Source organism: Zeugodacus cucurbitae, chromosome 6 (genome assembly GCF_028554725.1).
Source record: "Zeugodacus cucurbitae isolate PBARC_wt_2022May chromosome 6, idZeuCucr1.2, whole genome shotgun sequence".
Lineage (NCBI taxonomy): Eukaryota > Metazoa > Arthropoda > Insecta > Diptera > Tephritidae > Zeugodacus > Zeugodacus cucurbitae.
This window is the reverse complement of record NC_071671.1, coordinates 65,333,646-65,348,428: the sequence shown is the minus strand read 5'-3', so window position 1 is coordinate 65,348,428 and position 14,783 is coordinate 65,333,646. Positions and strand designations below refer to the sequence as shown.

At 31.8% G+C, this 14,783-nt stretch overlaps 1 protein-coding gene across 1 annotated transcript in view; it reads left to right on the top strand.

The window, feature by feature from the left end:
- Window positions 1–14,783, top strand: part of LOC105211717 (uncharacterized) — a 23,826-nt gene extending 9,043 nt beyond the window's left edge. The window contains exons 2-5 of the mRNA XM_029039892.2: window positions 9,143–9,316; window positions 9,490–9,651; window positions 10,462–10,659; window positions 10,743–14,783. Of these exons, the coding sequence (XP_028895725.1) occupies window positions 9,143–9,316; window positions 9,490–9,651; window positions 10,462–10,659; window positions 10,743–10,814 (606 nt within the window). The 3' untranslated portion in view covers window positions 10,815–14,783. The remainder of the gene's footprint in view (window positions 1–9,142; window positions 9,317–9,489; window positions 9,652–10,461; window positions 10,660–10,742) is intronic.

The following is a 14,783-nucleotide window of genomic DNA, read 5'->3' as shown; positions in this document are numbered from 1 at the left end:
AGATCCCAGTTGGGGGAATCGCTTCAGTTATTTTCAATTTGTTTTCATATTATTATGTGCTCTGAGTCAGTGCAGTAACTCATGCCTATTATTTTTATGACAATATCTGCGAAAGATAAAAGGCAGGTAAAAAAGCAAAAACAATTTATGACTGACATGTATGTATCAAAATAAATTATCTTATATCGTCAATTGTACTTTAGAAACAACAATAAAACAATTGTAGTAACATAACAAACAAGCGACATTGTGAGAGCATGTATCAACAGTTATATTTCTCCATGAATCATTATTATAGCCTCTCCTACTTTTTTATAGTTATTTTAAAATTTTTAAAAATTAAAAAAAAATTGGCCAGCTCTTAAATATTTGACGTTTCTGGTAACCACAGAAATTGAGTTTCTTCCAAAAAACTGATATTAATCACCACAAAATATTGAAGCATTCATTTCATTTATTTGGAAGAAGAAAGCCCAAGATTGCCAATTTTTATTTTTTCTATTGTCCTTTTCACTTACTAATTCTGAATTTATAGTGAATTTTGGCGCTCTTTTACCATTTTGGGTATTTACTGTGCGGTCACATGCCAACTTAACTCAAAAAAGACAGGTAAACATGAGGCAAAGTTGAAATTCAAAGAAGAAGACATGATGAAGAATAGCAATTATATACTCATGCGTTGGATATATGATTGTATGCGTACAAAAAGCAATTGTTATCTTTAATTACTTAAATTATTTACGTGTTCTTATATATTATAAATATATACCAAATTAATTATTTTTGGCATTTATTATTTTTAAAACATTAAAAATCGCTGAATTCGTAAAATATACGCTATTAAAACTCCCACGTTTTAATGGTAACTTGCATTTCGCGGTAACGATGACTTAAGTGCTTCACCAAAAAAAAACAGGTCTACTATGTTTGGTAATATAACTATACTAAACGGTATATAACTTAAAAACTGGTTTCTACAACAGTCGAAAGCTTCAATTCTTTGAATGCACTCGCTCATGCAACAAAATCTTATATCCAGAGGGATTATAGAAAGCGACTTTTCAAAGGTATGGTAGTAGCAATTGCCAACAAGCTTTCGCCCAGAATGAAAGTTTTGTCGCCCAAAGCTTTATACGGTGAAAGCTCTAATGTTTAACTTTCTTTTCAAATATTGTATATTGTTTCCAAATATGAATGGACTTTATTTTCAACTAGGTAGCATTTTTAGCTTGCGCAAGTTGTGGTGAGTTATTTTAACGTATTTGAACAAATTGTGTGGTTTCAAAACACGCAATCACATGCAATGCCAACGTACTGTGTGCGAAAAAATATTTTTATTTTTTTGCAATTAACGTTTTGTTAATTCCATTTGACGGAAGCAAGAAAGCATCAATTGGTGTATTGCGTTCGTTTTAACATTTTCTGGAAAAATTTAAATTAATGTTTGTCTATTAATATTTCGCCATTCAAGCATTTATATGTATGTAGGTTGAATTATGAGTTAAATTTTCGTAGAAATTTATTGATTGACGGCCACACTTCATGGACCCTGAGTAATAAAGATTACATACATTTTATTTTTATTTAGAATCTTTCATTTTGGCTTAATTATTAATAGAATGTGAGTGTGTTAGATTAGCTTTATTGTCAATCAGAAAAATGCTGCTAAAAGGTTAGCATATTTCGGAAAGAGTTGTCAACTGTTAAAAAAACTACGAGAATTAAAAAATTGGGATTTTTTATGTTTTTTCTATTTTATAAAATAAAAGAGAGCCTTAAAGAGCTCCGTCGTTTTACAAGCATGCGAGAAATCTTTGACAGAACCAAATGATGCTATCCAAAGTAACGAGTTTGGGAAGTGTTTCGACGATTGTACTATGTAAACAAATATTACCGCAACGGCTATGCCGCCCCTTTAGATAATTTCTTCAAATAATAACTGTAATTTTAACTAAACTATTAGCTGTAAATTCTATGAAAGGCTTTCGAAAACACACTCCAATACTCACATTTTTCCTTTTCTCAGAGCTCAACTATAATTATAGACTTTCACGCGTAGATTTCCTAACGAGTATGGGCGTTAACCGTTATGTTAAGGCGAAAAGTTTGCATTTACCTAGATTAGACACACAGGCGTTGATTGAGGAGCTTTCAGTGAGTTATCATTTGACTAAACACTACTGCCAATTGATGTCATTTTAGTGACGTCTAACAGTTTACTTAAGTGAATAAGTGCGCGCTAAAATGATCAGAGATTAAGGTGATGACAGCAAAAAATAGCAAAAAGTTCAAGGGGCTAGCTTTACATATATAAGCTTGTGTTGGTGTGTGTATGAATGTTTGTATGAAAACAATCGCAATATGACATCAACTTCAATGTTATGCACATTATATACTATAAACAAACAATGTTGCTACTATTTTAAAGCTGAAAAATAGTAAAATATTCAAAATGTATTGTAAATAATATATGATTAGCTAGACTCATTTGCTTTGTTGTAAATGATGTAAGTGGGCATAAATTATAGATTTTTTTCGTATGTAAAATATTTTACTATTTGCGAAAAACTCGTTATTTCTGACTAAGTTGCTAAAACAGTAGACATTACTTTTAATAATAGACACTTTGTAGGGAAGTCAACTACATAGTTATAAAACATTTTACAACTGGTATGAGTCATAAGCACTTCAATGCTTTCTGTTTTCTATCTCTTGATACATATTTTGACAACTCTTGTGACAACTCTGGTTTAACAAAATTTTTTGAATAATAATAAAATATCTATCATTTGGTATCGCTTCTTTTTTGGGATAGCCAATGGCTCTTTCACTGCTTTCACGTAATTTCTTGTAAAACGATATATTAAAAATTCAACATGTCTGGGTCAGCGTTACAGTTTTGTTTTTGGTCAAGAATTCACGAATAAACAATGAAGTCTGAGCTTTTAACAAAATTCCCGTTATTTTTTGAACACACCTCGTTTACCGCAAATGCCATGTTTGCGCTTAGTATTACCGATAATTGATGTGATTTTGAGAAATATAATTTCTTAATATTTACTTCCGCCGTTTTCCAATAGTTGTCCCTAGGGTCAAGCACTGGTCGATTAAATCGATTAAATTGTTTTATTTCGATCTTGGACATTTGTGTCAACATTAACCCAACAAAATATTTGTAGAGATCTGTTTGCATCCCAAACTTATTCTCAACTGAAAATGTCACTTTTTGAGCTGAGTTCTCGACATTTGCGGGAATGTCTCTAGGGTCAAGCACTGGGCGATTAAATCGATAAAATCGTTTTATATCGATCTTGGACATTTGTGTCAACATTAACCCAACAAAATATTTGTAGAGATCTGTTTGCATCCCAAACTTATTCTCGACTGAAAATGTCATTTTTTGAGCTGAGTTCTCGACATTTGCACGGAATACGCATGCTGCCAGAAAGATGATCAAAAGTAGTAGCTAGCGACGGCCAATATTTTGAATAACATTTTTGTAACCGTTTTTATACAAAAAAAAAGCCTTAAATTTACAAAAAAACGGCGGAACCAAAATTGCAGACCAATACATAGTTAAGTATCACCCTAATATATTCAATTAGAGACATAAGTACATATAAAGAAGAGCTGATAACTTTTATCTATGAATTGGCTGGTGATGAATAATTTCTATTTATAAAGCAATTATAGATGCAAAAATACTCGTGCGTATATAATACAAGTGATAGAACATTCCGTAGATCTGGAAGAACTTCAATGCACACTTATATTTTTTTTTTGCAAGCGCGTGGCATATAGAATACTCGCTAAAATAGTTTTCCGCTGTTTCAATTTCAATCCAGAGTTCAAGTCTTTAAATTTCTCACGTACGATTAAATATGTACCGTTAAGTATATTTTAAACGAGTTGAATTGTAATTTTGTCGCAATAATAACAATATTGTTGACCCAGGTTAGTTATAATATTTATCGCACCTTCACAAATGAGTCAGTGGCAAATTTGCAGGGTTTGTAGCCAGACCATTTACTGATTAAATGACCAATTAGAATTTGAAATTAATGAATTCGATATTTTTATACAATGAGAATTCATAAGTCGTGATTAATGTAGGCTCTCGCTAAATTTCATTGCTAATGCATTAATTCATAAAAAAATGTTGAGTTTCATTGAGGGAAACCCTTTCCGAAACATGATAAAACCAAAACAAAATCCTAACTGAAGACAAAGTCATGACTGGACCAAAGAATTCATTTTGCATATACAACAACAAAAGTTGATAGCTGTGAACGGCTTTGTGCCACAATTGAAGCAATTAACGTTTGCATAAATTTAAATAAATTCAGTTAAATATTTCCAAGCACTGCATGACGTTGTAGTCAGCCACTATTATATATGTACATAACTATTAAGTGTCACAAGCAATTGCTCACGCGATAATAATATAGAACGTATAATCAGTGAACATTAAATAAAACGGCGATTACATTTGAATGGGTCCTCATATATATGCGTATCTTTTATTATCTTGTTTGCAGCGCATTGCTTTTGACCTTGAGCCATATACTCGTAAATCCCAACAGCCATTGGGCCATTTGGAGTCCGCAGGAAAGCACACGCATACAAATCGTTGCCTTAAAAATGCTTTGTTGCTCGCTGTAATCGACTTAATGTCGCCATGTGTTAGCCTTTTCTTTCGTCCGCCCGCCAACCACCACCTTCGATTGCCAACAATTGCTCGCTTCAAATTACACTGTGGTGTCTGCTGGACGGGAATTTCCAGCACCTCCAATATGGTCCTTGTTAATATGCATGCCACACAATGAACGCCTGAATGCATATTTACACACATAAATATGTATGTATGTATGTACATATGTGTGCTTACTTAGAAAGTCTGCTGAGTCATCACAATAGTGTACATACCTATATAAACGCATAAATAAATGCGTCTTGGGCAACTTATTTTCTTTCGTCGTTTTTCCAGATTTTCATAGTGTTGGCTTTTATATGGAAACTCCTACATATATATAAGTATTGCCCACTTGAGTGTTTCGCATGCACACTATAATTCTGCAGATTTATTAATATGTACATATGAGGACAAGACGAAATATCTCCTGTCATCAAACAAACAGTCGGCGCACTCGCGTCTTGGCTCCCACGTCACTGTTGACAGTCATAACTTTGAAGTTGTAGATAATTTCGTTTATCTGGGAACCAGCATTAACAACACCAACAATGTCAGCCTTGAAATCCAACGCAGAATCACTCTTGCCAACAGGTGCTACTTTGGACTGAGTAGGCAATTGAAAAGTAAAGTCCTCTCTCGACGAACCAAAATCAAACTCTATAAGTCGCTCATTATTCCCGTCCTGATGTATGGCGCTGAAGCGTGGACGATGACAACATCCGATGAGACGACTCTTGGGGTTTTCGAGAGAAAGGTTTTGCGCAAGATTTTTGGTCCTCTAAACATTGGCAACGGCGAATACCGCAGGCGATGGAACGATGAGCTGTACGATTTATACGACGACATTGACATAGTTCAGCGAATAAAAAGACAGCGGCTACGCTGGCTAGGTCATGTTGTACGGATGGAAGAAAACACTCCAGCTCTGAAAGTATTCGATGCAGTACCCGCTGGAGGAAGCCGCGGAAGAGGACGACCTCCACTCCGGTGGAAAGACCAAGTGCAAAGTGACCTGGCTTCACTTGGTGTTTCCAGTTGGCGCCAAAAAGCAAAAAGGAGGAATGAGTGGCGCGCTCTGGTGGATTCGGCTATAATCGCTTAAAGCGGTTCCTACGCCAAATATATATATATATACATATGTATGTACATAAGATGTAGTATATATGTTTGTATGACGCCAGCTCGTCCGACACACTTAGCACTGGCAGCCAATGCCCTCGGTCTGTATGTGCCATTTTTGACTTTGTCTCTCATTCCTGTATTTATAAATATCATTTGTAGCGTGCATGCGCAGTGTTGCCACTTAATTGAATTTGGTATACAAAATAAAATAATTTTTAAAGTTTATTTTATAATTTAAAGTAAGCAATAGCTTTCATTTTATTCTTTTGTCAGCTTCACTTTCGCGGGTTTTCTCGTTTTCACAGAAATCTAATAACTAATATGAGCTATCTTGAGATATCTAAAGAGATAAGAGAACCTTTGCTACTAGGTTAGGTTAATCTGGAGGGCAATGAGCCACACATAGACCGATTTTTGGTCCTTTGCCATACCAGATGGAGTGCCGTCACGTAGACAATGTGAAGTAGTCATACTTTAGGATGCTCCTGCTCTCTCTCCTCTGCTATTTCTTGTATGGAAATTTGAGTGCTTTCAAGCAATTTTTGCTTAATTTTGAATTTTAAAAATTGATGACTCAAATATTTGTTTTTTAGAAAAAGTATATTTCTAAAACATTATTACAAAGATTTCATTGAGGAGACCCCATTGGAAACATAAGTTCAAGTGCATAGTTTGTCCAAAGCCGATATGAACCGACAAACCTTGTGCTACTTAAACCAATTGCTGTCAATATAACTGTCAGATATCGCTCATATTTCAATGAAATATCAAGTTAGTCACCTCAATATTGCAAAAAGTGGTCCAACTGTGGACACTTTCCTTTTACAGACACAAGAGTGAACACTATCTTTTCAAATATATTTCTGATATGAAAATGCTGCCATAAAACCAAATTACCATTCGTAGAATATTTTGCAGATTCACTGTTTAAAAAAAATTCAATTTCAGCATAAATCTCGAGAGAGACCCTGCCAGCCAGGCCTAACCACTTTCCCCTCATGTTTCTTCAATTACTAACACCAACGCACACGTTTGGGTTGTTTTGTTTTTGTATTCGTACGTGTGAGGGTTAAAAAACTCACAAGCAGCTATGCTGGCCTATGGCAAACTCACCACTTTTTTTACCACTTTTGTGGGTTGAAAAAACTTCGGTTTAACCAGCTTTTTCACCACCTTTGGCTGGCAGGGGAGCGATTCGGCTACACTACACCCAGCATACATACATACAACCGACACATACATCTGTATAATATATATTAATTTATGTTTATCTGAGAGCAAAATGAATATTTTCAACATCGAAATTTTGTTTTCACAATTTACACGATGTTGCGTTGGAGAGCTCATTCTCTCATCACAAGTTTTATTATCTTGTTGGGGTACATACATATGTAGGTATCTATGTTTGTGGCATCTTTATTTCGCACCATGACATCACTAGAAGTTTAAATCCAACATCAATTGAGAGAAATGATGAAAAACCGTAGCGAAACAGATAAATATTGAAATATATAACCGTGTATGTATATACATATTTACACGAGCATGAGTTCACTCTTAAAAAATGTCTGCACTTAATCAACTAGCAATTAATGCCTTGCAATTTTTAGCGAAATACTGAAATTGGCAATTGAGTTATAGTGTGACTTCAATAACTTGAACGTTTTCACATGAACTTGAAAATTTTCAAAATTCTTATAAAATAGCGTGGAAGTCTATAAACTAGGGTCTTATTGCTGGGAGCATCTTTCTGATTGCCTTTGGGGGCAATGAAAGCATTAGATGATTCATAAAAGGCTTGCTTGGCCATATATGATCCATTAAGGGGTTATATACAGTTAGAATTTTCAAAAAATCGATTTTTTTTTATTTCATTTTCTTAATGTACATATATTTAAGAATACACACAGAAAATTTCATATCGTTCCGGTGAATAGTTTCAAAGTTACAAGCAAATGAAAAATTTGAAAAGGCGTTTCAGAGTGCTTGGAAGTACAAGGTAAAAACTTTAAACGCGTTTTTCTCAAAATGGTGTTTTCAAAGTCGGTGACCAACATTACTCGAAAACGGCTTGACCGATTAGTCTCAAATTTTAACACGACCTTCTTAAATATATTTTTTAGTAATTAATCGAAGATTTTTTCTCTCCGATAAATATTTTTTTTTTTATAAACAATTTAAGGCCGAAATTTCGGTGAAAAATCGATTTTTTTTTTTGAGAAACCGGCATTTTGTTAAAAAATTTTATTTTGCTTATTCCTTCGATTAATTACTAGATTTAACATTATTTTAACGAAATCTGTTTGGTTTTTTAATTTCGGATGATCAAGTTCCGAGATATAGTGGTCACCGCAAAACGTCTTTTTTGAAAGGAGCTCCTGGAGATCAGCTGTAGCTCTTTTTCAAATAAATATTTTTACTAGTACTAAGTCTTAAAATACAGTTAAAAGATACCATAATATGTGTATAAATTTTTGGATCAATAAATTAAAAAGGTTTTCCCCAGAAAAAATTCTGGAAAATTCACTTTTTTTCGGCCGTCTAACTGTATATAACCCCTTAAGATTATTGTAGTACCATCTGTTTAATGAAAAAATTTTCTTCCCAAGATCTTCTGCGATTAATGTTTCCTTCAATTTAGCCGTTATATTCTTTCGATCTCTCACAAATGCGGATAAAACATGAGTTTCTTTGCTAGACCTTCTGTGATAAATATTTCCTGGATTTTAGTAGTTGGTCTCTTTCGATCTCTCTCAAATGTGGAATGTGTGTTTCTAACCAGTAACCGTCTAATTTGCCTAGGACCGCCCGAAGTGAAAATATTAACAGTAATCGAAGATACTGACTTCAGTAGAGATAATTTTCAGTGTTTTTGTTTGTTAAAAGGTTATGTTCATATTTGAACACCACATAATCTTCAATCTCTTTTAGTTCACTTCATTAATGATAATACCTTTTAACGGTTTCTTACTTAAGGTATTCAATGGGAACTTAAGAGCTCTATGATATGATTTTTAATGAAGCATTCAACGTTTTATTTGTTTCGCTTCGGTTCTCATCTGTACTTTTCGATATTATCATTGAGAGGGTTGAGAGTTTTAAGCCCTGTAAAGGCAAACTAAATATATAAGTATGGTTTCTTCATCAATTGGTCAAATCTCCGTGTATATTTCTTACATGAATGAACTTTTCGGGGCATACATCAGCTGTTCGGCGTTTGTTGCAAATCGCGTCCGCACTTTATAAAATAAAACTAAATATTTTATTATTAGTTTTTCTGCAATATAAATATACATATTTTTTATAAATTTCTACTTTTACTTTCAGCTACTTGCCTTGGTATTAATTGCATTCGGCACTTATATACTCTCCTCCTACAGAGTCAATGAAGTTGGCGCTTTGGCAGCCTATTCCTACATTGGTTTAGGTGTTGCCACAATAGTTGTATTCTTACTGGGATTCTTCGGTGCAGCACGCGAAAGTGTTTGCTGTACGATTACGGTAAGTAGACTGGAATATATACCATTATTTACTTTTCCATTAAATAAATACTGCAAATTTTATCATATATTGTTTAATGTTCTATAATATTGCTTTACATTATTTATCTTGTGACCCAATTTCATTTACACATATGCTTTAAATGTATATACTAAATGCCGTTATATTTGCAGTTTATCACTTTCCTGTGGATTGTAATGATAGGCCAAATTGCGGTTACTTTCTTGCTAGTTAGAGGTGAATCAACGGCAGCATCACATCTCTCGAATAATTTAGATGTGGCTTGGGAAGAAGAATTGGACCATCCCGGAGCGATGTCTCTATATGAGAATTGGGTAAGTGTTTCAATGATTTTGCGATGGTTAAAGTCATATGAAATTCGACAAAAAATTAAGATTTATGGAGGATTTTTTTAATTTTTTATTAGCCGTAAACGGCTTTGAGAGTCTTTTATTGCTTAGTACACCTAGAGCCACTTAATGTCTCGCTTTGTTCGAAATATTTGCTTAACTCTTCAATTCTATTTTGTGGGAAGTGGTTCCTCATTTATTATCAATATGATCTTGTGATTACAGTAAAAATTGAAAGAAGTGAAAAATCCTCAACATTTGGTGGATGGATTTTCCTTATAGATAGCTCTCTTATTTGACTATCTGGGTATTGAGGATGCTAACAATATTTAGACTAAAAGCCGGAAGAATTTTATAAAAAGTATTAATTTTTGCGAAATTTCGGTGTAATGAGTTTCAAATGATAAGCAAGTAGCGTATAGAAATAAAAATGCCTCATTGCTCAAATTGAGCCGAGTAAATCTATTCAACGATCTAGAGCTACTTTTAGTTAACCGACTTTGACTTTATTTACAGTTACTATCACTTTCCCTTATTACATTTATTGTTTACTTCACATTGATTTCACAAGAATAGTTAAATAGAATAAATACAAATAAATATCACATATTCTGAGGGCGTGTCGAGTGTACAATTGACGACATTGATATAATGACTTGGAATTCCCGGCTTAGGCTGATAAGGCTGATTGTTGTTATTACCCAGAATATAAGCTCATAAATCTATAAATATCAGCAAAATGTAAAAATATGTTTGGTATTTTAAAAATTTCCCTTTTTTTGTTTTTTTTTTCAGCTCGGTTGTTGCGGTCGCGCCAGCCCACACGATTATATTGTCAACGACCGTATGCCACCGGCAACGTGCTTCAAGAATGGCGACAATACGAAAAGTGAAAATCTGATCTCCACCGGCTGCCGCATCATGTTTGAGAACTACTGGCTGAATTTGTTGCGTGCCTTCAATATAATCGCTTGTGTGATGATTGCGCTGGAGGTACGTGGCACACACGCACATACAAACATGCTCATGATTATTTGTTTAATAAACAATATTTTTTTTCTTCAATTTCTTTGCAGTTGTTGGGTAGCGTGATCTCGTGTTGTCTGTGCAATAGCATACGCAATGATCACAGGCGCTCCTATTATTAAGCAGCTAAATCGCAAACCATTGCACACCGCTAATCTTTTTGATGTTTGTTACCGCTATTATTAAAAATTATAGTAATATTATAATAATAACTACTGAAATTGAAGTCAGCTTGGTTGGTAATATTTATTTTACCGATTTTTTTTTCGAAAAATTTTACAGCCCAAAGTGAAAATGGAAAAATATTTACGAATTTTTTTTTGTACAGTACACAAAAAGAAAATATTCGAACAGTAGTTTGTAAGTTTAAGTTTTTTTATATAATTTATTTATATAAGTTGCAGTTAACTGGAAGTGCTAAAATATTTGATTTTTTAAGTTTTTAAGTTGTTATATATTTTACTCTCTAACTAACTGTGAATATGAATTTGTCAATTCGTTTTTATCTTAAAAAAAATATAATAATATATACTATAAAATGCACAAAGCGAAAAAAGAATGCAGCTGAAGTTTGTAGTTACTATGTAAATGTAAAATTTGATATCGAAAATTAAAAAAGAATTTTCAAACGGCTATGTAAGTAAAAATCTAAAAAAAACTTAAAAATATGCTTTGAGCATAAAAATTTTGAAACATGTTAAGTTGTAAGTATATGAAAAAAATTAATGCTAATTTATTTTATTTTTACAAATTTGCGCTTAAATGTATTGCTTTTGAGTTCAACTCACACCCATAATTGCAAATAAAATGTATCAATTTATAAAAAAGTTGTTCATATTCGCTTATTTGTACGGAGAATTTCCAAATTTATTTGAAATCATTCAAATTTAGTGCTATTGGCAGTGCTAAATATAACATGCTTAAGCGCACAGTGGGACAAAGTTGGTAAAATTGGTTGAATTGGTAAATTAAAATTTTTTATTCGATTATTGTGTTTCGCACAGGGAAAAATACAGAAAATTATTTAATAATAAATAAAATAAAAACACAAGAATACAAGACAAATATTAAAAAACGTATTAAAATAAATTGAAAATATACTATTATTAATTTAATAAAATTATTTAAAAAAACGTATAAATTACAAAAAAAAAAATAAGTACGGTAATTAAAACACTAAAATATAAAAAATGTATAAAATACAAAAAAAAAAAAAAAAAATACGGTAATTTAAAACACTAAAATATAAAAGAGCGCAGTTTCAGTATTTTCAGAATGTATAAAAAATATTTGTTATTATTCATTTAAATGTATTACAGCTACTTTTAGGTTTTCTCTTTTATATAATTTTTTTTTTTGTTATTTTATTCAATATTTGAATTTAATTTTATGTTTATTTAAAAATATGTTATTTCTTTAATAAGTAAATGTTTACATTATTCAAAAATACACATTCTAATTTATTCATTTTAGAAGATAGCTCATAGACAGTTTATATCCACATATATTTTAGTTTTAATGTTATTTCAGTTAAAAGTAAATACAAATTTCTTTAATAAATAAAAATAAAATATTTTAAAATCAATTTCTTTGTTTTTTATATTAAGAAATAAATAGAAAACATTTTTAGTTTATAAAAAAAAAAAATTAAATTGAAAATTTTTAAATAATTTTTTTTTATAATAATATTGTTATTTACTTACAAACAATTTGTTTTTATTTTTTTTCCATGAAAAAAAAAAAATTATATTGCAAAACTAATTTGCACATTTTTGAACCACTGTGCGACAGTATGAACACTTGTGAAATCAGCGAAAATACAATGTACGTTTTATTTATACATATATAGGAGGTTATAAAACATATAAAAAAATTTTCTAATTTAATTCCAAACTATTTTTTTTTTTGAAAAATAAATTTTGAAAATATTTGTGACGTTTAAGGAAACTCGATTTTTATATGCCTATATGCCTAGTGTGTAAATGTATTTAGTGTCTCTTTAAGTGCCTCAGCTGGTTGCTACATTTGCATTATACTTAAACAAAACTCAAATTTTTATAACTGTAAAACAATGTGCAAATGTAAAACTGTAAAAAAAAAAACAAATCATGTACGACACTATGTAAAATGAATGCTAAAAACACAAATATGTGTAGCCAAAAACTGCTATGATATTTATATAATACATATGTATGTTAAATGTTTGTATGAATTTATATATTTATATTATAACTGATTTTGCTAAAAACGTTTATTGAAACTACCAATGCATTTAAATGTACAGCTCCAGAAATTGTTAACGGACAAATATTTAAAAAAACATTTTATTAAATGAATATAATACATATTAAAAAAAAAAATGAAATAAATAAAACCAATGATAAGATATGAACTAATTTGAGGTTACAATATAATTAAAAAAGTAAAATAAATAAATAAAAACTTAAAACTAAACCAACTTGTAATTTCTATTATATTTTATTTTTATAAAACATTTTTTAAAGTCATTTAATATCAGAAAATAAATTTACTACTTTAATGTAATATAATCACTGTCAAAGCCAAAAACAAGAAAATAAATAAAATAAAACTAAAAATAAAAAATAAAAATTAACAAGTAAGGAAGGGCTAAGTTCAGGTGTAACCGAACATTTTATACTCTCGCAATTTATTGATGTAATTTTATAAAGATAACACAATTCGACCCATATATTCCTTATAAAGTTCAATAGAATAACGAAAATCATCATAAATAGTATATGGGGACTGAGGTAATTCCTAAACCGATTTCACTCGTTTTCACCACCGAGATACAATGTATCGAAGACTATACGCTCACTTAATTTAATATTACTTCTAATTAGGTATATTTTTTTACCATTTCAGGTACAGAGAGAAACTGTTATAAGAAAAAATTCAGAGGGAATGAATTACATTAAAATATCTGAGGGATTTACCTATATTTTCGGTGAAAAATTACTCTTAGGCACTGAGTTCTTCATGTTCGATATCAGGGGCCTTGAAAAGTTATGGTCCGATTTTGACAATTTTTCCACAAGTGATGTCACAGCTCAAATACAAAATTTTATTCCGCTGGCTTCATTGGTTCCTTATGAATACACTATAAAGTGAACGAATCAGATGGAATTCAAAATTGAGTTATATGAGAAGTAGACGTAGTTGTGAACCGATTTCGCCCATATTCCACCCGTGTCATCAGGGTGTCAAGAAAGTGTTATATACCGAATTTCATTGAAATCGGTGGAATATTTCTTAAGATATGGTTTTTGACCCATAAGTGGGCGACGCCACGCCCATTTTCCATTTTGTAAAAAAATCTCAGTGCAGCTTCCTTCTGTCATTTCTTATGTAAAATTTGGTGTTTCTGACGTTTTTCGTTAGGGAGTTAACCCAATTTTATTAATTTTCAACCTAACCTTTGAATGGGAGGTGGGCGTGGTTATCATCCGATTTCTTTAATTTTTGGACTGTATAAGGAAATGGCTAAAAGAAACGACTGCAGAAAGTTTGGTTTATATAGCTTTATTGGTTTGCGAGTTATATACACAAAACCTATTTGGGGGCGGGGTCACGCCCACTTTTCCAAAAAAAATACATCCAAATTTCATTTTCATAACTTTATTTATGGCTTAGTTATGACACTGTATAGGTTTTCTGTTTCCACCATTTTGTGGGCGTTGCAGTGGACCGATTTTGCCCATTTTCGAAAGCAACCTCCTCAGGGCGCCAAGGAACATGTGTTCCAAGTTTCGACGGACAGACGGACAGACGGACGGACAGACATTTTGCAATAGAAAATAGCATTTTCAAATCTACTCGTCATCCTGATCATTTATGTATATATAACCCCATATCTAACTCTTATATTTCTTGGTGACACAAACAACCCTTATGTGAACAAAACTATTATACTCTGTGCAACAGGTTGCGAGAGTATAAAAATAGCAGAAAAATGGATTTTATACATTATTGCTACAATTCTCAATCAACAAAAGAACTTAGAATGCCAAATATTGTTACAAACAAAATCGCTAAAGTTAGTAACCAATTAGACGAGGCTGATACTCAAG